This window comes from Cryptotermes secundus, unplaced genomic scaffold, assembly GCF_002891405.2.
Source record: "Cryptotermes secundus unplaced genomic scaffold, Csec_1.0 scaffold268, whole genome shotgun sequence".
Taxonomy (NCBI): Eukaryota; Metazoa; Arthropoda; class Insecta; order Blattodea; family Kalotermitidae; genus Cryptotermes; species Cryptotermes secundus.
The window spans coordinates 301,208-327,118 of NW_019722430.1; the positions used below are offsets into that span (position 1 = coordinate 301,208).

At 39.6% G+C, this 25,911-nt stretch overlaps 1 protein-coding gene across 6 annotated transcripts in view; it reads left to right on the forward strand.

Moving 5' to 3' along the window:
• LOC111861341 (dystrobrevin beta) overlaps positions 1–25,911 on the forward strand; it is a 93,726-nt gene that overhangs the window by 51,809 nt on the left and 16,006 nt on the right. For 3 of the 6 annotated variants that reach the window (XM_023845821.2, XM_023845819.2, XM_033750284.1), the window contains 7 exons: positions 2,127–2,247; positions 4,950–4,994; positions 10,622–10,737; positions 12,298–12,484; positions 14,064–14,283; positions 17,852–17,998; positions 24,283–24,330. In XM_023845821.2, coding sequence (XP_023701589.1) covers positions 2,127–2,247; positions 4,950–4,994; positions 10,622–10,737; positions 12,298–12,484; positions 14,064–14,283; positions 17,852–17,998; positions 24,283–24,330 — 884 coding nt within the window. The remainder of the gene's footprint in view (positions 1–2,126; positions 2,248–4,949; positions 4,995–10,621; positions 10,738–12,297; positions 12,485–14,063; positions 14,284–17,851; positions 17,999–24,282; positions 24,331–25,911) is intronic. The other 3 variants (XM_033750282.1, XM_023845820.2, XM_033750283.1) reach the window with 3 other exon arrangements.

Here is a 25,911-nt window from a genome sequence, read left to right on the forward strand (position 1 = left end):
AACGCCTGCATGACATTTCCTCTAGAAACACTCCCCCCCGGAGATCCGATTGGGGGAGTAGTTTACCTCCGGATTGTTTTGCCTCCAGAGGAAACATCTCGCATATATGGTATCTCTGTTTTTGGAAAGAGACTATCCAGGAAAAGTGATAATGTGGTAGTTTTTCCATTTGCTTTCCACATCGCAGTACAGCAGCCGTTCAAACCACTCTGGTCACGCCTGCTGCTATACGAACTTGAACCATCTCGAGCATCATTTGCTCTGTGCTTCAAGTCGCTACTGATGACGCTTATATTGTCACATATTTAGAATGTGACTCTAGACTGGGTATGGATTGGTGAATGGATTTATTGACCACTTTGCAAGTCACTACACTCTAAGTCTTCTACAGCCTGCAATGGCTTCTAACAGTGGAGATTCTTCAACTCAGCCACCCATGCAGAACTCAACAAACTCAACTGTCTCTTCTCAGCTTCTCTTACAGAACTTAACTCACTGGTTGCCCCCATTGTCTTCTTCATAACCTCCTCAGTGCAGACTGTATAGACAACATTCCGTATCCCCTGTTGCATATGTAACCATTGCCACGGGAATGTGTTTACTGAACTGTTGCCCAGAAATGGGTCTGATATAACCACCGATCACACGATCATTGCATAGCAGTGGCTATGCATGCTACAGTATTGGCTTATATATTAAAACTGTATTTAATTACTCATAAGGAACTCTGGCTTAAACCAAAACATGTAACCTACAGAATCAGGATTTACTGCCTGAACCAAAGGTTTCGAACTTCATGGTGTTAGAAGTTTGCCATCTCCCTTCTGTTAGGAATTTGTGGAAAGAGGACCAGAATATTGACTGTTATGGAATATGAAAACAAGAAACCCATAAAAATTGGAAACCACCAACGAGAAGGTTTTATTGTGTCTTACAGAATCCTGTCATTTCTGTTTCACTCTTAGAAATATACTTACCCTTCCAGATTCCAACATTTGACTTGAACATTTATTCTGTGGCATGTTCCGAAGTTCAAAGGGAATCAGCCGTGGTATATTCTAACTCAGAAACTCACATTAATTAGTTATGGTCTTTGGGTTTGACATAAGACCTTAGTACCAAAAACCAAGGGTTTGAGATCACTGGATCCCCCCTCCATGTGCCTTCCCCATCTCTTGCCTGTGACTGTTAAATTTTCATGCATGTGGGGAATGCCACACCTACTCCTCCGCATTGGTTCGGAGTCCTTGTTAAACTCTACGTCCACTGTACCATCATCACGAGGGCCTTGCCATAGCTCAGGCAGTTAGTTGCCTGCTTCCCACCACGGCAGCCCAGGTTAGATCCCAGGTCAAGTCATGTGGGATTTATGGTGGACACAAAGTGACACTGAGGCAGGTTTTTGCTGAGAACTTCGGTTTCCCCTGCCAATTCCCATTCCACTGACTGCTACACATTCATCAAGTATAATCTGGGGCTGGAACATGAGGCCAAGAGTGTTGTTGGGAGAACAAGGAATGCTTTTGTTGGATGCATCTGGAGGTCATTTAACACTGGATATGCCAAGTCTGCGATTCGTGCAGCGAATACTGATTGTGTGGTCATATCAGGATAAGTGACCTCATACTTACGTGTCCGTTAATGATCACTGAGAACAATTGTATTCTGAATGGTTTTTGGTAAGGGAGTATGATCTGACATGACAAGGACGATGAAGTCCAGTGTAAGACCGTTGTGCAAGTGGATGAAGACCATCAATTTGCCATGTCTCCTAAGAAGACCTCCCTGTTAGAATACAATAAAAGAATGTTGCTTTGACTCCAGAAAATGGAAGTATTTAAAGACTGGAAAAGGGCCAATTTCATGTGAAAGTTGGGTTCTGTAAGAGATTTTTCGATGTAACTGGCACATCCTATCCCCCCTATATGTAACCATTACAGGAATTTATCTGTAATCTGATGTCCAGTGCTTGATACTGACTGTGACAGATAAATGAATGACACAACTGAACAACATCAGTGTTGTGTTGTGTTGTGTTGTGCACAGGTGACTGATAAATATAGCCAAGTATGTATTACATATTTAATATGACATTGTTTGATTGTGACCTTCTGCTGATATTACAGTGGTTTGTGTTCAAGCAGCCCAGGGCGATACACATCAAGTCTAGAGTCGACGCGTCTAGACGATGAGCACCGTCTGATTGCGAGATACGCTGCTCGCCTTGCTGCTGAAGCCAGAACAGTGGTGAGTGAGCAGACAGTATAAAGATTGTTCAAAGAATGTAACTGATTTATTGTAGAGAAATAAGTATTATAATATTAATTCTAAGCTTGAAATACCTTGTCATTTACATTAGTTATGTTTATTTCTTTATGTTGTTTAGCCATGAAATTTAATTTGAAATTCAGAATGTTTGACATTTATTGGTGTTGGTCCCTGACTTGCAGTACCACTGCTGGCAAGGTAAGAAACAGTAAGTGTCAACAAACGGCCTCCGTAGTCTAGGGGTAACGTTCCCACCTCATGACTCAAGGTACGCGGGTTCAAACCTGGTGGAGGTTGTGGAATTTTTAAGGGCGGAAAAATTTAGGGAACAAGTCCTCCAGGAGGGACTTTACGCCGTGGGTCCCGTGTCATAGATTTACGGCATGTAAAAGATCCTCATGTCTCTAGGAGACCTCTGAGCAAAATTAGGCAAAATGTTTCCTGCCCAAGTAGTTTCCAATGCCTCCGGTAGATGGGAAAGTTATCGGGTACCAATGCCAGTAGAGGGCCGACCTTGCTGGCAGAAAGGGGAGAGTTATCGGGTACCAATGCCAGTAGAGGGCCGACCTTGCTGGCAGAAAGGGGAGAGTTATCGGGTACCACTGCCAGTAGAGGGTTGACCACGCTGGCAGAAAGGGGAGATAGCGGGTACCAGTACCGGTAGGGTAGGGAGACAGTAGAAATTAAAGGGAGACGTACAATAGACTATTAGTCGCGGTGCATGGGGAAACCCACCCCCTCTATACTGAATAACTGAAGTGTCAACAATCTGGCTTTTTACATTGTGCCATCTCTAAAAATATATGTGAGCTACAAATATTAATAAAGCAGCCCCAGTTGAGTTGTGGCAGGCTGAGCAAAAGCTACCTCATTAGTTCAGTCAGTTTTCTGGAATGAAAAGAGTTAACAGGTATGTTTTTGTTAATCCTACCAGCAGTTAGAAGTATAATACTTTTAAAGGTGGTGTTAGCAGTTATATGTGCTGTTTCTGTTTCACAGCCAGAGTTCCCATTGTTAAAAATTCCCATTCCCAGCTCTTATGCGTTAAGCAGTTGGCACAAGGGTGGTTGGGTATCCTGAGGTTTGTGCTGGGGATATTCCAGGACAGCTCCTTGTAAGGGCCACAACCACGTCCTTCCTCTTTCCATCTATTTATCATCATATTGTATTTGATGCTGTACAACCCCAGCAGTTGATACAGCATCTTAAACTACTGAGTAACTAATCAACCAAATCTTAAGATTAGCTGCACGCAGTGTGCATGTTGCTTGTCTTCTGCATGTGTCCATCCGCCTGAAGTTACAGAGGCAGTTCTCATTTTGTTCATGGAAGTTATTTTTACATGGCACACTGTGTAGTGGAACGTATGTACTGTCACATGCATCCCTGCATGTCTGAGGTCATAATATTGTCATGTGTAGGGTGGTACACGCAATGAAAATGATGGGTTCTAGTTCAGATGATTGGATTTATTAGCACTTTGGTTGCAGTCTCTCTTAATTACATTTAGTACCGCACTGTCGCTGATTTATACAATTTACAGTTTGCTGTTGCACACGCACTAGGATTTTCTATCTTTACTAGTCATCTCCTGGCAACGGATCTCGACACAGAAATTGTCACTTCAGATCACTATGAAGGCTTCTTGTCTGCAATCACTCTGTCCCAATCTGTACGTGATCTTCACAGTTCACTAAGGACACGCTCCATTGTCATCCTTATACTCTCAACTGCAAGCCCTTCTGAGCTCTCCACACTAATCTTCTGTCTGTTTCCACTAGTCTTCACGAGTTACAACTCTACTGCCCTCAACTGAACTCTGTCAGCTTGGGAATTCTGCTCGCTTATATAGCCGAGGGACAGACATCAACTAACAGTAAACACATATCACGCAAACCCTACCCACTGTTGCTGTGTGATGTCACTACACATTCGCAAGCTGAAGGACACACAGGAAACACATGTCACATGAGTGCTACCTACTGTTGATGTGTGACATCACTGCTCCTGTGCTAGCTGCCAGACACAGAAAACACAGCTTGCTCTATTGTTGTGTATGCATATCGTGTTTACACTTGGCAGTGTGTTGGTCAAATACGCCACAATATGATTCCACCCATTTCTGATTCAGTGTGGCACATGTGATGTATAATTTGGCACCAGATCTCCTGTTCCTTGTTTCAGCTTCATTCAGTAAATTTCCCTGCTTCATCAGTACACAGCAGTTATTACAAATAATGAAGCATTTTGCAGATTCAGTGATAGCGTATGAATTTATGGACAAATATAGTTATCTGTTTGAAGTCTGATTTAATTGACTTTAGTTTTAGAATAACAGATTTAGATACTGGATGTATAGTAAGTTATGTAAGATTTGAGGTTTTCACGGTGGTGACTATGAAGAAAGCCATCTTCTGGGATGTGGCGCTGTGTAGAAATTGTGTTAACTGACGTTTCGGAGAAACGATGGAGGCGATACATTCCTCCAAAACACCGGTTAACACAATTTCTACATGGCGCCACATCCCAGAAGATGGCTTTCTTTACAGTAAGTTAGTTTCCAGAGCATTTACAGCTCTTTATTCATGGTTATGTTCTGTGTTTGTTGCAAATGCCTGCTGCATTAATATTTGTTTCATTTTTTAATTGCTTCTTGTTTTTCTTTATTTCCATTTGTGTAGGTGCAACCTCAAGTACAAAGGACAGTACCAGTTCCACGCACAGTAGTAGGTATCAGCTGTATTCATTTGCTAATAAATTGGTAACAAAGCTCAACAGTGCATGAGAGCTATAATCTATTTTAATTTTTCCAATATTTTGTATACATTCATGATAGATGCTGAAAGCAACCAGTTTGTTTTATTTGTGTGTCCTGTCCTATGAAAACATTCTGTCAGTGTAGCAGTATATTATTAGTCTGTTTAGATCATTGATGCAAAGCCCTTTTCTTTCAAAGGGCCACTTTATCAACTTGCTTTGTCTGTGGACCACATAATATAGACTCGATAAACATACAAATAAAACCACAGAAAGTGAATACCTACTGTCTAATAGCAAGAAGATGTGGTACCCTATGCAGGACACGATGCTGCACGTACACAGTAACTTTGCCACTGTCACCTCACAGTACCGCAAAAGAAAAATAGAACATACGCCATTTACATGCAGAAAACAGCCACATAATACATGCACAGAGAATTAAAAACAACGCAGACTCCCAGAAAACTGCCTCTACTCTCTGATACATCACAGAGTTTTACATCATTCTCAAATAAACAGAAGAAAATAATTTTTAACTTTAACTGAATTATGACATTTTACTTTTTAAGACTAATATTCAAATATAATGAAACAAAGGAATCATTAATGAAATATATATTAATGATCACTAATTTGGATCCAAATTAGAAATACAATACAAGTAGTATATTTCATGAAACTTGCCTGATAATGATCCTGCTGGAATGAAAAATGTAGCAAATATACATACATAAAAATGAATATTAATAGAGTAATATTTGTAAGATGAGGCTTTCACGGCGGTGACTATGAAGAAAGCAGTCTTCTGGGATTTGGCACCGTGTATATGTGGTGTTAACCAACGTTTCGGAGGAACGTATCGCCCTCATCTTCAGGGTTGAAGAAGTATAGGTAAATCTGCAAGCGACAACACCGTGAGACACAGTCAAGCAGACTAAAGAACATACCGTTGAGCAGAGAGGGAAGGGGATGAACTGCAAGTAAACAAGTGAAAGCGGTGGTGTGGGAGGGGTGGGGGAAGGGAGCCGGGACAAGCGTGATTTTGTGTAGGGGAGAGTGTAGCAAGGTTAAATGGCTGGGCTTTAACTGTGAGCTGAGGGTGGGGGGTTGTTATGTTGGTTGGTCATGGCCTTGTGGCTTCCTGGATCTGGCGTCATATCCCGGTGGGTGGTTTTTAAGAGAACAGATAAGGGGTTTCCAAGACTTGCTGAGACGAAACCCATCCTCTCTGTTCATATTCCCTGGATGCAGTTCGATCTCAATGGCTTCCCTAATGATGCGATCCATATAGCGCGTCTTGGTGGCGAGGATGGAGGTATTCTGAAGCTGAATGCGGTGTCCCAGTTCGATGCTGTGTTCAGCTACGGCCGACTTGTCCGGATGTTCGAGACGGATGTGCCGCTGATGCTCCTTCAACCTCGTGTCCACGGAGCGGCCTGNATTTGTTTATTTATTATGAATTATTATGTTGATGGTCATGTAATAATCCTATATAATCTAATTCTTATGTTCTGACAGTTGGAACTACTTCTGTACAGAGCTATATGGAATTCATCAAGTACTTATTTTAAACAATATATTGTAACACTAAGAAGCCATTGTAGAGAAAAGTTAAAATGTTTAAGTAATGAGAACGTAACATATTGGTGTGATTGTTAAGCCCACACTGCTGTTGCCTAGAAATTCAAGTCAGGTGTGATGCTTGTTGTAAGTGAAGGATTGACATAAGATTTTCATCTGTCAGCTGGTTCTGTTGTTTAGATACATCTTTAATGATGAGAAGGTCTGTTTTCAAATATAAGTGCATAATAAACTTTCACAAATAGCTGCCTTCCACAGATTTGGATGTTTACCTTTAGGAAGGCACTTAATAAAAGTTAAGCAAAACACCTTCTTTGAATTTAGACCTAAGTTCATCACTTCAGTGTAAGTCAATCACTTTGAGTTGAAAAGTAGGTTCCACCTCATCATGTGATGCTTTGTATGCTCCATTGTAAGCTTTTAGCATGAATTAATTCTGGAAGCTCTACTTTCTCAGTCTCGCTGCCTCCTTGCCTTTCTGTTTGGACAGAATTTTCATCAGAGTTGCAGAGATAGGATTCTGGAATCAACATGCTGGAGATATCATACTCCAGCAATTGAAGTTTCATCTATACTTCCCATGTTATATTATGCTGTTATCATAATATAAGAGTAGTTGTTTTGAGTTGTAAGTGCTATTCATAAATGAGTTGGGTGATGGGAAATTTGTGTATTTTCAAAATGGTTGCAGACACAAACATGAAACAACTTCAAAACAGCAAGCAAACTCGTCAAGTTTTTGTTGGCAACATCAATTGTAACATACCAGCTGTGAGTGATGCTCTGATCACTGTCAAAGGAAAGTGGTGTCCCAAGCACGTAAGGCTCGAATAGGACGAGTAGGATATGTGAAAGACCAGGTATACCAGTGTCCAGTTCCACAGTCCCTTTTGAGAGCAAATTCCACAGACCTTAACCAGTGTTGATGAGACAGTTGTGGCATACATGGGAAGAATTCATATATCTCAGTGACTTGGCAGAGTAACTACTGGAGAACATCAGCAGATAAATTTATGAGTTTCTATGCTGTTTTAAAGTTCTGAGAATATGCTAATTTCTTATCACCTAAGTCGTTTATAATAGTGATGTAGTATAGTACCTGTTTATTTGATATTAAAGGGTTTCTTTCTACCTCTTATGATGCATAAAGGCCATAGGCCATGCACTTCCTACTCCAGAATTTCCACCAAAGTAAATAGCTGTTCAGGGTATTCATTGTCAGTGTCGTTACAAAAGCTACCTATTGGTAGATTGTGGTCAGGTCACAGCATCACAGAATGTCTCTCTTTGATACATTTTAATTTTATTTTCGATTTTTTATGTGCTTTGTGCTTCTAACTGTTTGTGCTTGGGGTTTCGTCTCTAAGATGCATGTGTGTTTTGTCCCCTTAAATATGAAATACAGTAAAACTTGGTTATAGCAACATCGGTTTCTGCAACACCTTGCCTATTGCGTCAGATATTCAATGGTACGAACTAATTCCTCATAAAGCAACTGTTTTTATACCTTGCTTAGTACGACATGCACAAATGCATCAACCTCGTATGTAACGTCATTTTCATTCCTGAATTTCTCTGATATGGACATTGAACGTAATTTAGAAAGTGTGTATTGGGCAAGTAACAGGAAACAGATGAAGATAACTGATTACTGTACTCGTATCTAGGTACAGTAAGGCACAACAATTGATGTAATCTACTGTAATTTGGTGAGTAGGCCTACCTTTAATATACAGAATTAGTGCGGTGTGTATTGTCAGTGAAAAGCGCTGTAATATGTCTTTGATATTACACATTTGGGCAATTCCACGTTAATATTACGTTAGTCTGTACTTAACTACGTATTTCACTAAAAAATGCAACATTTTAACTCGGTTTTTGGTAGATTTTTACGTGACTAACATAAGGCTACTGTGGAAGTGCCCATTTCGGTTACAACGACATTCATTTATAATGACACTATTTTTAGGTCCCTTTGATGACGTTATAACCAAGTTCTACTGTATATACATTGTTTTTCCTGTACAAAATTCAGTGTTTTGGAGGAAGTATTGTCTGTATTAAAGCTTTCTGTTGCTTCCACAGATTTTGCTTATAGTGCTTTGCAGACAAAAAGACAATTTCTTAGCTATCATTTACCACCACAGTGACAAGTTATCACTAAGTCATAACAGTAATGTCACTCTTAAGTACTTAAGGATCCAGAACTATAATAGTAAGTGTTTCCCATCTCCTTTTCAGTCCTCATGTGTGATCCGTCTGAAGTACACCACAGAGTATATACAGAGTGTTTCACGACTTTAGGGCATAACTGCAGGAGGTGATTTCCTAGATCTTTGTGATCAAAAAAGTTCATATAAACATGTGCCCGATTTTGGACGGTTATGGAGTTATGACCATTTTTTCATTCCTGTACTTGCCCTCGTGTGAACCGCATCTGTCATCTGTCGGGTCGCTATTTTTAGCCAGCTACAGACAGAGTGTTGTCGTTATCTCGACACTTGAGCTGTACCTAAGGCAGGGGGGTTGGTATGTCTGGTGCGGTTCACAACCAAGCGGCAGCCTGTGTTGCAGCCGGCGGTGGCATTTTCGAAAATCAGCTTTAAGCACCAATAAATTCAAATTAAAGGTAATTTCACGAAGTTAACTTTACATTCATACTTTAAATGTATCGTGTATTATGCTGGTTTATTATTTTGTTCCGTTTATTGTCAGTAATCGTTACCTTCTGTTCTGAGTTTAAAAAGGTCATAACTCCGTAACCGTCCAAAATCGGACATATGTTTATATGAACTTTTTTGATCAAAAATACCTAGGAAATCACCTCCTGCAGTTATGCCCTAAAGTCGTGAAACACGCTGTATAGGATCTAGGTACTATGATCCAAAAGTTGCAGTCTATCAGGCGCTTTTGTCTTCATGTTACCAGTCCACATGACCTGGAATGGCAGCAGCTGTGATGATATACAGTACAAAACTCAGCATAGTGTAGCGTTGAGAAGTTACGTTCTTTTGTCACACATCATGGTCACATGTGTTGTGTGTTATATGGCTGACTCATGTATGCACACTGAAAATCAGCTGCAAGCTTTGCTTCTGCTCTGTTCTGTGGCTGTATTGTAGGTAATCTCTTGCAGGTGGGAAGAGTATACCTCTACTTGAAATTACTCTAGTGATCTTCGTGAGGAAGAAATATTCACAATTTGAATATCGAAAATCCAAAAATATATTGAATGTAGTACATATTTCAGATGTGAATGTTTATTAAACATTACATTTCTATAAAATCCTGTGTGTATGAATGCAAGTAATTTTTTTTTTATTATTACTTGGTGGCGTGGGGCTGAGTCCACTTGGTACTACGGCCACTTCTGGCCTATTGTACCAGCCCCAGATGATACGTGAGGGTGATTGTGGAGCAATTGGTGGAATGAAGATTGGCAGGGGAAACCAAAATACTCGGAGAAAACCTGCCCCAGCGCCACTTTGTCCACCACAAATCCCACTTGACCAGACCCAGGGATCGAACCCGGGCCACCATGGTGGGAAGCCAGTGACTAACTGCTTGAGCTTTGGCGCGGCCTGTGCAAGTAATTACTATATATGTCAACTGTGAGGTTGGAATTTGTATATGTCTGTACATTTATTCCTTGATTTATGAAAGATCATCTGTTTCTGAAAAGTTTCTTGTATTGTTTCATAAATAAAAAATTAACGATTTAAAAGAAATATATTTTATATATTTACATTAGCAAATTATATCTGTGGCAGAGTAGCTGTTGAGCGCAGTATGAGAAAATATGGGATATGTTCATTTGTGGATACTATTCTGTTATGTAGCTTAAGCTGACATGAATTTGTTCCAGTTGAGAAGGCCATGTAACTGCAGATCTGAAGTATCAGAAGATTACTGGATAAAGCAACATTTTTAAACTGAATATTCATAATTGAAAGGCTGGATGTACTTTATTTAAACTCAGGCATGTGCTTAATAATTTTTTATTGTGTGTCAGGGTCGTGCTCCATCAGAAGGCAGCTTGAGCCTGGATACATCACGTGCACAAAGGGAGCTCATCAGTCAGTTGGAAGCAAAGAACCGGGAGATAATGCGCGAGATAGCAAGGTTAAGGTATTGCTTGTTTATGTTGTGCACACTTCAGGTCAGCCTACAACCAGAAAATGGTCATATTTTGTTTCCAATAATTGGAATTAAGGCTTTAGTAAATTTAACCCAGTTTTAGCCTACTTTTCCTATGTAAAGAGAAATGCAATACAGTGAAGCTTTGATGTTATTATCTCAGATTATATATGTTTCCCACAAATTTGCTTGATTTCTGCATGTCCTCAGCTTCAGATTTTCTCTGAAATTGTGCTTCATTTTTCTAGCCCTGACTATGAAAATTTACCCAGTCTTACATTTTGTATTTCAGTTCTCAGAATGGCTTATTCAGTGCATTTGACTCTCTTCCCTGTTAACAGTTGCAAATTGTTGTCTAAAAGTATATACTACCAATTGGGTGATGCACTGTTGCAAATGACTTGCACATAGCATGTTACTTCACTAAGGCCTATCACGCATGGGGGGATTTTCCACCACCACTATCCAGCTTGTGCAGTAGGCCAACTTTGATCTTGTTGTACCTTAGTATAACTGTAACACAATGAGAGCATTGTGTCTCTCTCGTGTCTGACAATATTCCAAAAAAAAAAATGACTATTGCAACACAGTAAGTATGTTTTGGTAAGTGAAACATTCAGCATGATTTCACCCAAGGATAAATTCTTCAATGTGCCTTCACTTCATAGAGACCATATTTTTTTTGTCGATTAAGATGAATTTCACTGCAAGATAGTGAAATATGGATAATAAGGGGAAATGAGTGTTTTAGCGCAAGCTAATGGACGTACTGGAACACATGCTGAACTGGCATCACACTTGAGATCTTCAGTGTCCCTGCTAAACACTATTGTGAAGAGTGAAGAAGAAATTTAAAGAAATTTCATCCATTGTGGACCTAAGGTTTTTACAGTGGTTAATGTTCAGACAGCTGTCTCCTGGATATGAATACTAAAACCGTGAATATGGAGGCAGCACATTCCTCTGAAACATCAGTGTCTGTCTACCAGACTGCAGCATGATGTCACACCCCAAAAGACCATAATCTGAATGAAATTTATGCTTGTCTGCCATGCATGATTTGTACTGTTTATTTTCTATAAAAAAATGGTTTATAACTACAGTAAGTGAACATCTCCAGTAGTAAGGGAGGCAGTATTGCAAAGGACATGTTTGGAACACGTCTACTGCACTCAACTTTTAAATACACCTTACCATGCTTGTCACTCTGTGTATCATCTGAAGTGATTTGTGACTGAGCAAGCTGGCTCAAGTAAAACACTTCTGATTTGCATTCAGAACTTTTCTGGCTCAAATAACAAGGCAGGACATTGGTTACCCTGACAGGTATTTCTTGGTTTTTCTTGGTCTCTACAGGCAGATGCCAGGATAACAAGTACCCTGATATAGGTTATGACTGCTTCCTTCCAAATCCACATTCATGTAAGGGCACTGATAAGATGTGTCAAATGTCTTCTCTTCCTGTGGGCCGTGTTCTGTTCTCGCTAGCAGGCATGGAACTATGAGTGGATTTAAAGTGGTGTGGTTCTCAACCTCTCTCTCTGCTTGCAGACGCCAGCAAGAACTTGAGGCGGCTGGCATAGGACCAGGGGCGACAGGTGAAGAGAACCCTGCACTGATGGCTGAGCTGCGTGCTTTGAGGCAGAGAAAAGATGAGCTGGAGAGCCATTTGGGAACACTGCAGGATTCACGTAGACAGCTTATGGTGCAGCTGGAGGGCCTTATGAAACTGCTCAAGGTGGTCCATCCTATCTGCTTTGAACTTTCTCATTGCCAGCCTCAAATATTATATGCAGAAAATACCATCCATGTTGTGTTCACATTTTTAATCTGGGTTGTTCTGGGTGAGACAAGGCATGTGCACAGCGCTGTAGTTCGCTAAGCTGTAGGGAAGGTAACTATTAGACCAAGGCATAGATCATATGATGACACTAATACCAATTTTAACCTTTATGCTGCCCAGCCCATAATACTGTGGGCATGGCTGAAATTTGTGTCCTTACTGCTCCTGTATTCTTACAGCTGTAGTATCATCCCAACTGACTTTCTGAATAAGTCACGCTTATCCTTCTGTCTATCGCAAACAATGAACTGCAAGGCACACCTGTTGTTGTGTTTGTATGCAGCATGTAAAGGGACTTAGGAACTACTGCATCTAGCAGCGTGAATATGATACTGCATGCATCACGTCACCTTGGTCATCTTTGCTAGTGAAAGTGGCTTCAGCTAGTGGACCCCATAAAGTGTGCAGGATGATGGATGAGGAAATTGCAGACTTACTAACAACTGTAAAACATGAAGATGAGTTTCATAAGTGTGAAATTGAATGAGTTAATACAGTAGTACACAGTAAGAGTGCAAGTGAGAGCGCTGATGCAGAGAGAACACAACCTTATGTGCGTAAACAAAGATAGAACCCTGGTACTAATGTATTAGTGCAGTACTACTGTGTTCAGTCCCACTGTTCACAGATTTCACTATGCCAGTGCTCATAGAGCCGATAAATCACCAATACTGGACTGTTTTGAGCTGTTTGTTTTCCTGATATGGGGAGGAACATAGCCAATGAACCACAATTTCTAAGGGACCCAAAAGAGTAGGTGTCTCCCCCCCCCCCTCACCTGAAGACCAAAACAGATTCAATTTCCAAAACATTGCGTCTTCTAACTTCTAGAATACTTGATGATGGACAAAGTCCAAAAACCCAGTAATTCCTCCTGAGTCGTTTATAATCACATCATGTCAAGTGTTTTGCTGTATGTTCTCTTTAGTTGGTGTAGCATGGAAGTACCAAAGAAACAGTAAACATTATGCATTACTGTGTATGTATTTTGTATGCAGACCTATATAATTGATTTTGACGGACTTTGCCATGGTGGGCTTTCATACTTGCATGAAACTTAAGTCACACATAATGACATTTCTTAAAAAGCTCATCATGTAAGACATTGATACATGACATAGTGTGTAACTGTAAGGTAGTCAATCCCTGTGTGAGGCGTTTTCTGGTTTCTCTGTTATCAGAGTACAAGGAAGAGTGATTGTGATTCCTGCAGCATATTATTCCCACTGTTCCTTGTCTCTGCCAGTAATAGGTGTGTCTTTGCAGCTAATAAACATCAAGAACAATGGAGAATACCAAATCGCAGAGGACCAAGTTGGAGCTCGTGCCCTTCTAGCTGGAATGCATCTTAACACTTTTGTAGTAACATGGCCAATTATTTTACACAAATCAGTGTAAGCAAAGGAACTGCCTGCCTGGGAACAGGCTCTGTATCTGTTCAGCTTCCTGGAGTGCATTTCTCTGATTTATCCAGAATCATCAGGCTTCCCCTCGATCGACACCCAATTCATCGCCGCGTTCCACAAAGTCTCCTCCACTTCCTCCAGGAGCTCCATCTTCTCGCTCGGCTCCTCCCACCCCAGGAGGTCAACTCCAGCCGTCAATGATGGCCTCTTTGGGAACAGGAGCTGACTCTTTAACAGGGGTTGGAGGAGATGTGAGGTCTGCTTTTGGGACATCATCGTCCCTCATAGGTAAGTTGCTTTTTCTAATTATCACTTGTTCATCTCTACCTCCAAAATTTCACAGAAAAAAAAGTGATGTTTAAGTTTAAAAAGTCATGAATTGAACCTTTGGAGGTTCTTAATCTAGGATATGAATTCCACCAAATCCAGTTTTGTTTTAATTTTAAAATTGTTAAACTCTGTCCAACATTATATTGGGTCAGAATTATTTTCAATTAAGACTGAACCAGTGATTTGAGTTTTAGAATTGTGCAGCATGGATCACCCAGATGGTAGACACAACGTTGCCTTGTAAAATGCATAAACATGCTTGTTCTAACAGATATTTGCAGTATCCAAAATTTATTGAAATATGTAACTATTTATCCATCCCCCAAATTTCAATTGCATGTAATATATTATGGCACCAAGATTTTAAAAAATGAGATTACGGCATTTTTTTTAATGGTCGTCACAGAGATTTGAAAACGAAGAACAGTTCAATATTCTCATTGTCATTAGGATTACCTAAACTAACAAGTTAAAGATTTTCTTGTACTTACATGCCCTCATCATACTAACAGCCCAGAAGTAATTACAAGCAGAAATACCTACTGTTTGTTGCATGCCTGCAACTCCCCTCCACGTTCTGCTGGCATTTGTGGCCCTGGAAGTCCTTGCACATTTAGCATGTGAAAATAAACTAGTTGATTTGGGTCAAACTCGAATAACACACGTAACGCATGAAGCAGTTAAAATTGTACCATTACTACAGTTTTCTCATTCTGCACAAAATTATAATGAGTAGTTCTGGAGAGAACCCACAAGGCTTATTTCCATGTTGCATAAATTCCTAGTCCAACAGCTCTATTAGTGTTACTGTTGTTTTATTTTATCTTCATGAAGAACTTATCAACAGCGTACGGATTATGTCTGCATTAACCTTGTTGGATATAGGCTCACAGTATCATACTGTTGACATGTAAAATTGTTTAAGTTTGAACAGTATTTCATACACGGTGACTTGCAACTATGGCCTATCTGAATACTGGATTTCACAGGATCACATAAACTAGTCCATTAGGCCATGCCATAGCTCAAGTGGCTAGTCACTGGCTTCCCACCACGGCAGCCTGGGTTCGATCCCAGGTCTGGTCAAGTGGGATTTGTGGTGGACAAAGTGGCGCTGGGGCGGGTTTTCTCCAAGTACTTTGGTTTCCCCTGCCAATCTTCATTCCACCAAATTCTCCATCATCATAATCACCCAGAGCAGGCTACAATAGGCCAATCAGTGGCCACCATGCCGAGTGGACCCAGTTGGACTCCACCCCCCCACTAAGCAAATTTAATTTAATTTTAACTAGTCCATTATTTATCATCATCAAGACAAAGCTAAAGAAAACCATCTTGCAGCTGAAAAAATTACCTTGACAGAAGTTGCATATTTTTTTAGAGCTTTGCCTGCACACCATCTGGGGGCCCAAGTGCTGCCAGTGTCTATACCACCTTATACATAGGCCTCTGCCCCTGCCACATTTCTGTTATTGATTGTGTGAAATTAAAGTGAGTTCTGGGTAGAACTCATGGAGCCTGTTTACAGTCCTGCAGATCCTATATTGTTAGTGTCATATTCAGGTAATAGAAGTTTATAATCCAACAGCAGAATTCGTTTTAGCTTGTGGGCTGCTTGCTCACTCATGGTCAAAGCCTAGTGACCTCAGATTTTTACTGTTTGTAATTGTAAATTTGTTAAAAACTGCTGTTCTTGTTTCTGGTGGTGCTGGCAGCATCAGTGGCATTATCCTTTTGTGGAAGAACTTCCTGTTTAAGTACAGATTTTGTCTGCATAAAATTTGTTGAACATAAATCCCAATTTCTCACTGTTGCTTGTTTTTGATTGTTGTCTGATAAACACTGTCTTAATACAAAACTTACAGATATGTTTACTGTACATCTACACTCCTGCCTACACTGATGCATGTTATTACTGTCAAACTGAAACTTAATTTAACTTTAATACTACCACCATTTTGGTTGTTTCATGTTCCACATGATATCATAACAAAGTTGAATATTTTCCAAAGGTCTGTTACCCTATATCATTTCAGAACCCTAGCATAAGTGGTATAACATGTTACTTTCACCTGACGAGTATATACATCTGCCACTTTTTTGTTACCTACACTATGGCCCTGGGGTCAACTCAGCCAATAATAGAAATGAGTACCAGGAATTAATTAAATAATTTTCCTGGGGAGTAAAGTGCAGCTGGAGTGTAAGGCTGACAATCTTACCGTCATCTTTGAGCCGATTGTCTAGATAATGTGGGACCCTAAACGTCTCACAACCCTATTGACCTTTACAGCCTGTTACACGGATAGCTTTACTTTTTAATTTACTTTACTGTAAGAAATTAAAATCTGCAGAGTTCATACAGCCACCGGTGGCAAAATGTATTTTACTGATCTCTTGAACATCAGCCAGTTAGTTCAAAAGTTGAATGTGAGAACACATACAGGACAGTAATTTCATAATCTTACATTTCTTTTTGAGGAAAGCAAAGTAGGCTAAAAATGGCTCAGGGTGTCTTGATCCCCCTTACATGAGGAATACGGACAAGGGAAGTAGTTGAACAGTGCAGATACTGTAGCTCTGTATAGTGATCTTATGTTACACAAAACTGAAGTAAAACATCTTAATTTAGGCTTCCTGGAACTTGTTCTTAGAACAGTCTGTATGAGAGCAGAGTATGCACCGCATGGCAGTGAGAGTCACTTCATTCGCATATGGATCAGAAAGTACTTGGTACACATGGCTCTAGAACTAATGTTAAAGGCTTTAGACTGTAAATGTGATGAGTGGATGTGAAAAAGAGGAAAATGAGGAATATGGCCAGACCCTGCTTCATTCATTCATTCATTCATTCATTATTAGAGGGGGTGGGTACCCCCATGCACCGCCACCAGTTGATCTATTGTACGTCCCCCTTTGATATTCTACCAGTCACCATACCCTTCCGATACTGATGCTTGCTATCAGCCCCGTTCAGCCAGCGAGTTCAGCCCCTCTACTGGCAGAGGTACCTGATACTTCCCCCATCTACCGGAGGCATTGGAAACTACTTGGGCAGGAAACTTTTTACCTAATTTTGCTCAGAGGTCTCCTAGAGATACGAGGATCTTTTACGTGCCGTAAATCTAAGACACGGGACCCACGGCTTAAAGTCCCTCCCGGAGGACTTGTTCCCTGAATTTTTCCGCCCTTAAAAATTCCACGACCTCCGCCAGGTTTGAACCCGCGTACCCTGAGTCATGAGGTGGGAACGTTACCCCTAGACTACGGAGGCTGCTCAGACTCTGCTTGCTCTTAACTTGTCTTACTCTTCAACCCCGAAGGTGAGGGCAGTACATTCCTCTGAAACACTGACCAGCTCTTGCCAAACTGCATGGCGTAACATCCCAGTTGGCAATGCTCTTCTTAAATAAAGTTGCAGTTTCCAATGTCAAAAGAATTCATATATTTATACCATGCCAGACCTGTTCCTCTTGGCAAATGCGATTTTATTTTGCTTTTCAAGCATATTGATCCATGTGTTCAGGAACATCTTCATCTTCTCTGGCTGGTTCAGGCAGTAATTCAGCTGCCGGAACAAACAGCAGCGGACGAAGCCTTCGTAATGATCTCTTGGTTGCAGCAGATTCTGTTACTAATGCCATGTCCACATTGGTTCGAGAACTCAACTCAGGTACGTCACAGAAACATTCATCACAGATACAGGTTCCTTGGAATTGTCTTTTCAATGTGTTCTATATACCTGGAAGGCCACAGTGAAGCTCATGTATGAACAATAGTGATTTAATGATAGAAGAAATATTATCATTATTTGAAGTTGAAAAGGCAGTTCCTGAAGTATAATAAACCAATAGAAATAGAAAAGGACTTTTTTAGATAGTTTCATTAAACAACATGGGGGAAGAAAAAAGGTGAGATTTTTCCCTTATCATCTCTCTCATTTTCTCTCTTTTTTTTTTTCTTTTTTTTTTCTTTTGATTGAATGGATATGAGCCCATGAAAGTGTACAAACAAACAAGGAGAACCCTAGGTGTGTATTATGTATTGCTGTCTGTTTTCATTGTATATTTCCTAATATTATTAATCCTCTGATGACAGTGCCAGGTATATTTACACTGTAGAAATACTTGTCATAAAATAAAAGAAAATACAGGGTAATTTTAAAATGTACACAAGACTAGGACTACCTCATGAACTGAAAATGAAGAAAGTTGTCTTCTGGGTTTAGGCACCGTGTATTCTTCGTTTTGGCCTAAACCCAGAAGACAACTTTCTTCATTGTCATCGCCGTGAAAACCTCAAAACTTACCTCATGAACTGTTTAACCTCTGATATTCATAATATAGTGCAGTATCTTCAATTTTTCCTTTGCCAGATGCTCACTTCAAAATTACGTACTATACCCTGTCAGATAAGGAAAACAGAACAACATAATATTGGGGGTCCCCCCCCCCAGACAGACAGAATTTGTATGGCTTTAGAATTTTGGGAAATAATTCAGTGCAGTATCTTCAATTTTTCCTTTGCCAGATGCTCACTTCAAAATTACGTACTATACCCTGTCAGATAAGGAAAACAGAACAACATAATATTGGGGGAACCCCCCAGACAGACAGTAGAATTTGTATGGCTTTAGAATTTTGGGAAATAATTCAGAGATTTGAGAAAATTGCTGCAGTCTGGAAGGAATGCTAAGAAAAATGTCTTGTATAAATAAGGGTTTGGTTCCACATACCATTATATAAATCAGGCTTTATCAGAAGTTACTATTTCTTGTAGCAAATCCCTTTATGCTTGTCGGCTAGGAGTGTGAGGGCAGAAGTTCCATATTTTGCAGTAAAGTGCATATATGTACAGTCAGCACAACAAGAGGTGGAAATGCTCCAGATCCCCAACTGTGTGAGGAAGGTGACCTTGGTATATATCTACACACACCCCACCATATTAGAAGTAAACTTACCCGGTAACATAAGTTTAATTTTAAAGTTTTTTTTTAATATACAGTCAACTCTCGATTATCCGGGCTAATGGTGGGGATGGAAGTCACGGTTAATCGAAAACCCGGTTAAGCCAAATTTTATTATACGGGCTGGACGACTGTGAAGGGTCGGAGTTCGAGTCCCGGTAGGGTCAAGAATTTTAACTTCTCCAAATCGTCCAGACCGGCTCTGGGGTCCATCCAACCTCCTATCCAATGGGTACCGGGGGCTCTTTCCCCGGGGGTAAAGCGGCCGGGGCGTGAAGCTGACCACTCACCTCCAACTAGTGCCGAGGTCAAGAAAATTTGGNTAAAAAAAAAAGCCCCGGTTAAGCCGCAAACCGGTTAATCCGCCCCCGGATAATCGAGAGTTGACTGTAATTAAATTGTGCATAATTGTGGGAGCATCTGTGTGGGTGATTGAAAATTAAATTATTACACATAACATTTAAATTGAAGATTGTTGTAGGTAATTAATTGCAGGCGTTCTTCAGTAGAAATCCTAGAACAAACCTGTTAAAGGACGAAAATGGTTATCTGTTGGCAGATTTCCATAACATTCACAATATGTGTTAAAAATTACTTCTGGGAACTAATGAATATGCAGTGTGAGTGGTGTTCTTCAGACTCAAGTACATACTCATACACCTGAGCTGTTTTTTTCCTCATCCCCCTCCCCCAAAGGCTCAGATTGCTTTTCAGAAGTTGGAAAAGTGTAGTCACCCTCATGTGTGTATCAAATTCGAACAGAATTGATTCAGGCAGGAGATAAATATTCTGTTGTGCGATCCATAAACTCATTAATAATTTGTTGAATTTGAGGTTCTCATAGCAGTGACTGTGAACATTGGAGTCTTCTGACTTTTAATGTTAAGTAGTTCAGAGAGAGCCCTCACATTTTGGAGGAACATACTGTTATGTATCTACCCATGTCTAGGCAGTGCCTGAAATACATGCACGTAACAATAGAAAAAGATTGGAAGAAATGTTTTCTATGTGGTCTGCACCATGCCGAGCCCTAGGGAAGGGGCCCATAAAAACACGTTCTGACAATGGAAGAGGTGTTTTCTGTGTGGTCCGCACAATGCCCAGTGCTGGCTAATAGGGCCAGTGAACATGCATTCTGATTTGTGACACATGTTTTCTGTGAGGTCCAACCCGAATATATGTAATGAGAGGCAAAAAATAATTGGGAGTTCAGTTCATTAGAGTAGTTGAGTTGAGTGTTCAGCTGTTGGAGTACAGAAGAGTACAAGGAATATAACAGAGAGTATGAGATTGAGAATTGAAGAAGTACAACAGAGTTGTCTGTAGGAAGTTAGTACTTGAAGAAGAATTGAGACATCAGCCTGTGAAGACTTAGTGTGTGACTAGAAGGTTTAGTCGCAGTGAGACTGTTTTAATTCCGTTATCAGGATATGACTATTGAAGACTGAGAATACTAGTGCATGTATAACAGTGAACTGTTAATAGTGTAAATCAGCGATAGCACTGCAGTGCTTGTAAGAAGTTGATTGTATAAGGTCAACTAATCCAGAACCCATTATTATTTGTCACAGAATCCTGGACATGTGACATCAATTTAATCTTCAGGATGAAAACAAGAAGCCAGACTCTGCTTGCTGCCTGAAGCATGTTGATTTCTTGCTTGTCTTACTGTTTGACCCTTAAGACGCAGGCAGTATATTCCTCCAAAATATTGACTGATAAAAGGCAGAAAAAAAACTGAGTACATAATTATAAGGCATATTTGCATTGTCAACGTCAAACAAAATTATTGGAGAGCGTCATTGTGGATTTCGACACAACCAATCAACTCGTGATCAGATTATCTGCATTCATTAGACACTGGAGAGAAATGGGAGGATATTGGGACAATACATGTTCTATTTATAGACTTAAGGAACCCTATGATTCGGTTGGGATGGAGATGTTATACAGTATTCACATTGAGTTTGATATACCCATGTAACTAGATAGGCTAATAAAATGTATTTATAGGAAATCTGTTTCTTGTAATTTAATTTCTTTATGGAAAGTTAGTGATTAAAGGGATGCTTTAGATGCTTGTTTAAGGTTTCAATCACCAAGAGTCTCCCCATCCAGACCTTACACACTGTGCAGCTCAGAATACCCACATTTATTCTATTATAGCATTTAGTGTTATAAAAATATCAGTGATAGCACAGTCAGTATATCGACTGGCTATGTGCTGGATGACCAAGGTGTTGGAATTTAAGTCCTGGTGGATGCAAAAATTATCACTTCTCCAAGTTATCCAGACTGGCTGTGGGACCCACTCAGTCTCCTATCCATTGGGTACTGGGGGCCCCTTCCCCGGGGTAAAGCGGCTGGAGCGTGAAGCTGACCACTCTCCTCCAACTATTGCCGAGGTCAAGGAAACGTTGGTCTATACATCCAGTCCCCCATACATCTTCATGGCGTAGTGCTTAATTAGCTAAGCACAGGAACAGCTTTACCTTTACCTTACTCCAAAGATGATACTAAGGAAGTAAATTGTGTAGTTGGGGCACTGCTGCCCCCTCTATAGTGTTTGTTGTTTCAACTTTCAAGGGCTCATATTTCAAACGAGGAATGTTTCAAGAAGTTTTTTATTATTTATTTCAATCATTAATTACACATTATTATTTTTATGGAATTTCTTTTATTTCTATTCTTAACCCTCACAACCCCCCCCCACACACAAAGAAAAAATTTCTGTATATTTTTTTACCTCTAACATGTATTATTCCTGACATTGGAATGTATATTGTAAGTTAGATTTGTATTCTGTACATAATGAAAATTATTATCAATGAAAAAGACGGTTCATTTTTTTTAATCTTCTCCCCCCCCCCTTTTTTTTTTCTTTTCCCTGAAGTTGTTTTGAGAATGTAGAACCTACATGAAATGTTAGAGTTTTTGTACATATACCACCCTGATTGTCACTTGCATTACAGTATAACCCAGTTTCAATACTGTGCATGTTGCTCTGTGTTTGCTGTCCTTTGTTTGAACAGTACTTACCAAACCTCTTCACTTTCTTGCTGTCTCCCTTTCTAATGACCCTTAATACTTCAGTGAGCTGTATGCTATTATGAGTCAGTGCTTTTCGAGCAAAAATTTGTCATGGCCACATTATGAAAGGAAATTATATATGATAAAACTTCATAATGCTGTGGGAAGGTGATTCTGAAGCCAAGTAGGTAATGATTATGAAGGTTGTGGCCTGACTGATGCTGAGATGTGGAAAAGATACAAAAATCTGTAGTCAGAATAATTGAAAACCCAACAAGATTTGATCTGGGTACTTCCTGAATCCAAGTTTTGAGCAGTGTTTATGCATCAGCCTACTCAATACCATCATGCAGTTGGTGTGTTGTAATCAGTTCCAACCCTCCGTACTTCTGTGTGTTTACTTTGGGATGCATTCTGACATAAAGCTCAAATGCAGTGGTGATTGAGCCTCCCCTCGTGACCATTGTGAGTAGGAAAGGGGTCAGATAAGTTTTCATGTTTACAAATGGATTATAGATTTCATTTGGCCATGTTTAAATTAACCTGGCTGGCCTTTTTGATAAACAGAATGCAATTTGAAAGTTGTTTATAAAGTAGTTACTATAGAATTCTGACAGTGGTGTATAACACGCAGAGATATTGGGTTTTCGGACTTTATCCGTCATCCTGGTTTTAAGATAACTAAGAAAAACACGACATTTCGGAAACTGGGTCTCTTTCCGTCCTAAGGTGAAGGAAAACACCTGAGGACGGAAACAAATCCAGTTTCCGAAATGTCATGTTTTTCTTAGTTATCTTAAAACCAGGACAATGGATAAAGTCTGAAAACCCAATATCTCTGTTGTTTGTAAAGGTATATCACTATGTCATAGTATCATCATGGGAATATTCTTTGGACATTATCTGGTGAGATGGAAAGACATTGTTAAAAAAATTTAAAAAATGTTTCCATAACATTTTGTGAACGAGTTGGGAAACGATATTGCACTGGCTTAGGTTCAGCATGCTTTGTCTCGCTATTTAAGTAAACTGAATCAACTCTCTCATGTTCTGGAACAAAATTATGATTGAATGAATTCAGCTTTGTTATTTGAAGGCACACAATTTGTCACTGTTATCTTACTCATTCAAAAATTTAGTATTAGAGATTCAGATGATCCACTATTATGAGGAACCTAAAACATACAACTAAAACGATTTGTTACTTACTTTTGTATTTTGAGTTTCAGCTAAAACCTAAGGATAGTTTATTTTTAATTCTTTGTGTTAAAGACAACAGAATTAGAGAACCCAAGATATGGTCATGGAACTGATGAAATAGGGATAGCAGCATTTCACTTTATACAATTCTTAAAGAGTGTTTTGAAATTGGGAATTGCTCTTAGAATGTAGGTCTCAGTGTTGTCTGAAATCTGTGACTGGTCCCTGCAGTATTGATCTCTGTATTTGAGCCAAGAGGTAGTGGAACAGCAGATGCACTGAATAAGGAGTTGTGTGCCATTATTTCATATTTTATGTTTATTTTTACTTAGTTGAATGCTTTTAAACTGATTGTGTTTTCCTGACCTGTCAGTATTTTCTCAACATACTACTTTACTACTAATGTTATTTTGGTGACCCAGTGCATAGTTGTTACACTTCTGCTTTGGATCTAATGACTTAAAAAGTTCAGTGCACTGTGAATTGAATGCCTTTGTTCTCTGTATAGTCAAGTAAATTCATTCCTAAGCATACTTTATTTTCATAAGAGTTGCATCAGACTCTTGTTTCTCTCCTTATCACTCATGTTTCCACCTGACCCACCTTCTGTCACCATTTTTGTTTTAAATGGGTTATAGTGTATTGTAATGTTTTCCTGTTGTTAGTGTTTTGCTCCAGTGTGGAATGTGTTGTTTGTAGTGCTAGTTGCTAGTCATTAGTGTTAGTGTTGTTCCTACAACCTTGACTGGCTCTTCTTTCAGAGGGCTCTGATCAGGAGGATGCAGATGAGAACATCAGAAAACCACTCGGTACGTCACGAAAGTTTTTGTATTGTTAATATGGTTGGTAACTTGGATTTTTAGCTCATATAATGTGGTGATGTACTGGTATGACCACAGTTGATTATCCACTCTGTAATTATAAACAAAATGATTAAAAGTGTCTACAAGAATATTCTGTTATCTGAAATTAAACAGAATATTAGGTACTCGTATTTATTAATTCCAAGGAAAGTCGTTTCTAAAGGCACAGGTAGAAATATTCAGTTCCAAGAATGCTGCCTCTTCGTGACAAATTGGGTCTCCTATTTATCTGCTTGTCGGTTTCACCATCTTGTCTAGGATGTTTAATAATTGCCCATCCCTTCCTTGCATCAGAGTCCTTAACTTTTTGCAGTTCCTCTCAACTTGCCAGCCCACATGAGATAGGAAACTGCAGAGTAGATGCCTTAGTAGAAATCAACTTGTACGTGAAGAGGAAAATTCTCTCAGATGATGGGAAATTTTTGGAGGTTTGGTCGTGGAGGAATGCCAGTAAATGCAGAGGATAAGTATCAGGTTTACATGTGAAGAGTCAGGGTATGGAAACAAATATCAATCATATATGACATTTGTCAGCTTTCATTTCACATTGTCGCATGACTACGCTCACAGTTTGATTTACTCAATTGTCTGTTCAATTGTGAACAGGAATTTATGTAATGTAAGAAATAAGTAGCCTCAAAGGGTAATGCAAAAGGCGTAATAGATTGAAAAAGTGTGATGACATTGAAATCCATTGGAAAAAGGTTATATTTTTCTTATGTTGTTTAACAACACTGTTTGAGGTACATGTCATGATTAGTGAGAATAACTGGTTAAGAATTATGACATGAAGGCGTATGAGGGGAGTGGATATATAGACCCACATTTTCTTGACCTCAGCGCTAGTTAGAGGTGAGTGGCCAGCTTCATGCACAGACCGATTTACCTTCAAGGAAAGAGCCCCCAGTACCCATTGGATAGGAGGCTGGAAGGGCCCCAGAGTCAGTCTGAATGACATGGATAAGTGAAAATTCTTGCCCCCATTGGGACTCAAACTCTTAATGCCTTGGTTGTCCAGCCCATAGCCAGTTACTATACTTACTATGCTATCCCAGCTTTTGCATTCTTGCCTATATCTCACAAAATATTTTTAGAGCAAACGCTGTTTACAACAAAAGTTACAGTAATGTGTATGCTACATTTCATTAGTGGATAATCAAGTTGTGCTCAGAAGGGGCAATTTTGACACCTATGTTGAATCATTTTTATTTATATAATGTAAATATACACATTAGCATGACCTAAGCCCCTAATGTAACTCATGAAGCTTAAGGCTGTGTTTTATTTTCGGCATTTCTTTTACCTTTTCTTGACGTGCTTGATTTAAAAAAAATATGCTTATCAAAGCTACATGTGAACAGTGGTATTTCTTTTTATTCTTGTTATATTTATGCTTCATTTTATCACATACGAACTTGCATCTTCATTATCATTATACCAGAAGCAGTAGCACTGAGCCAGCGGAAGCAGATTGCAGTCTTTCCTTAAAGTATTTAATATAGTTGCAGCAGTAAGATGTATGGGCCA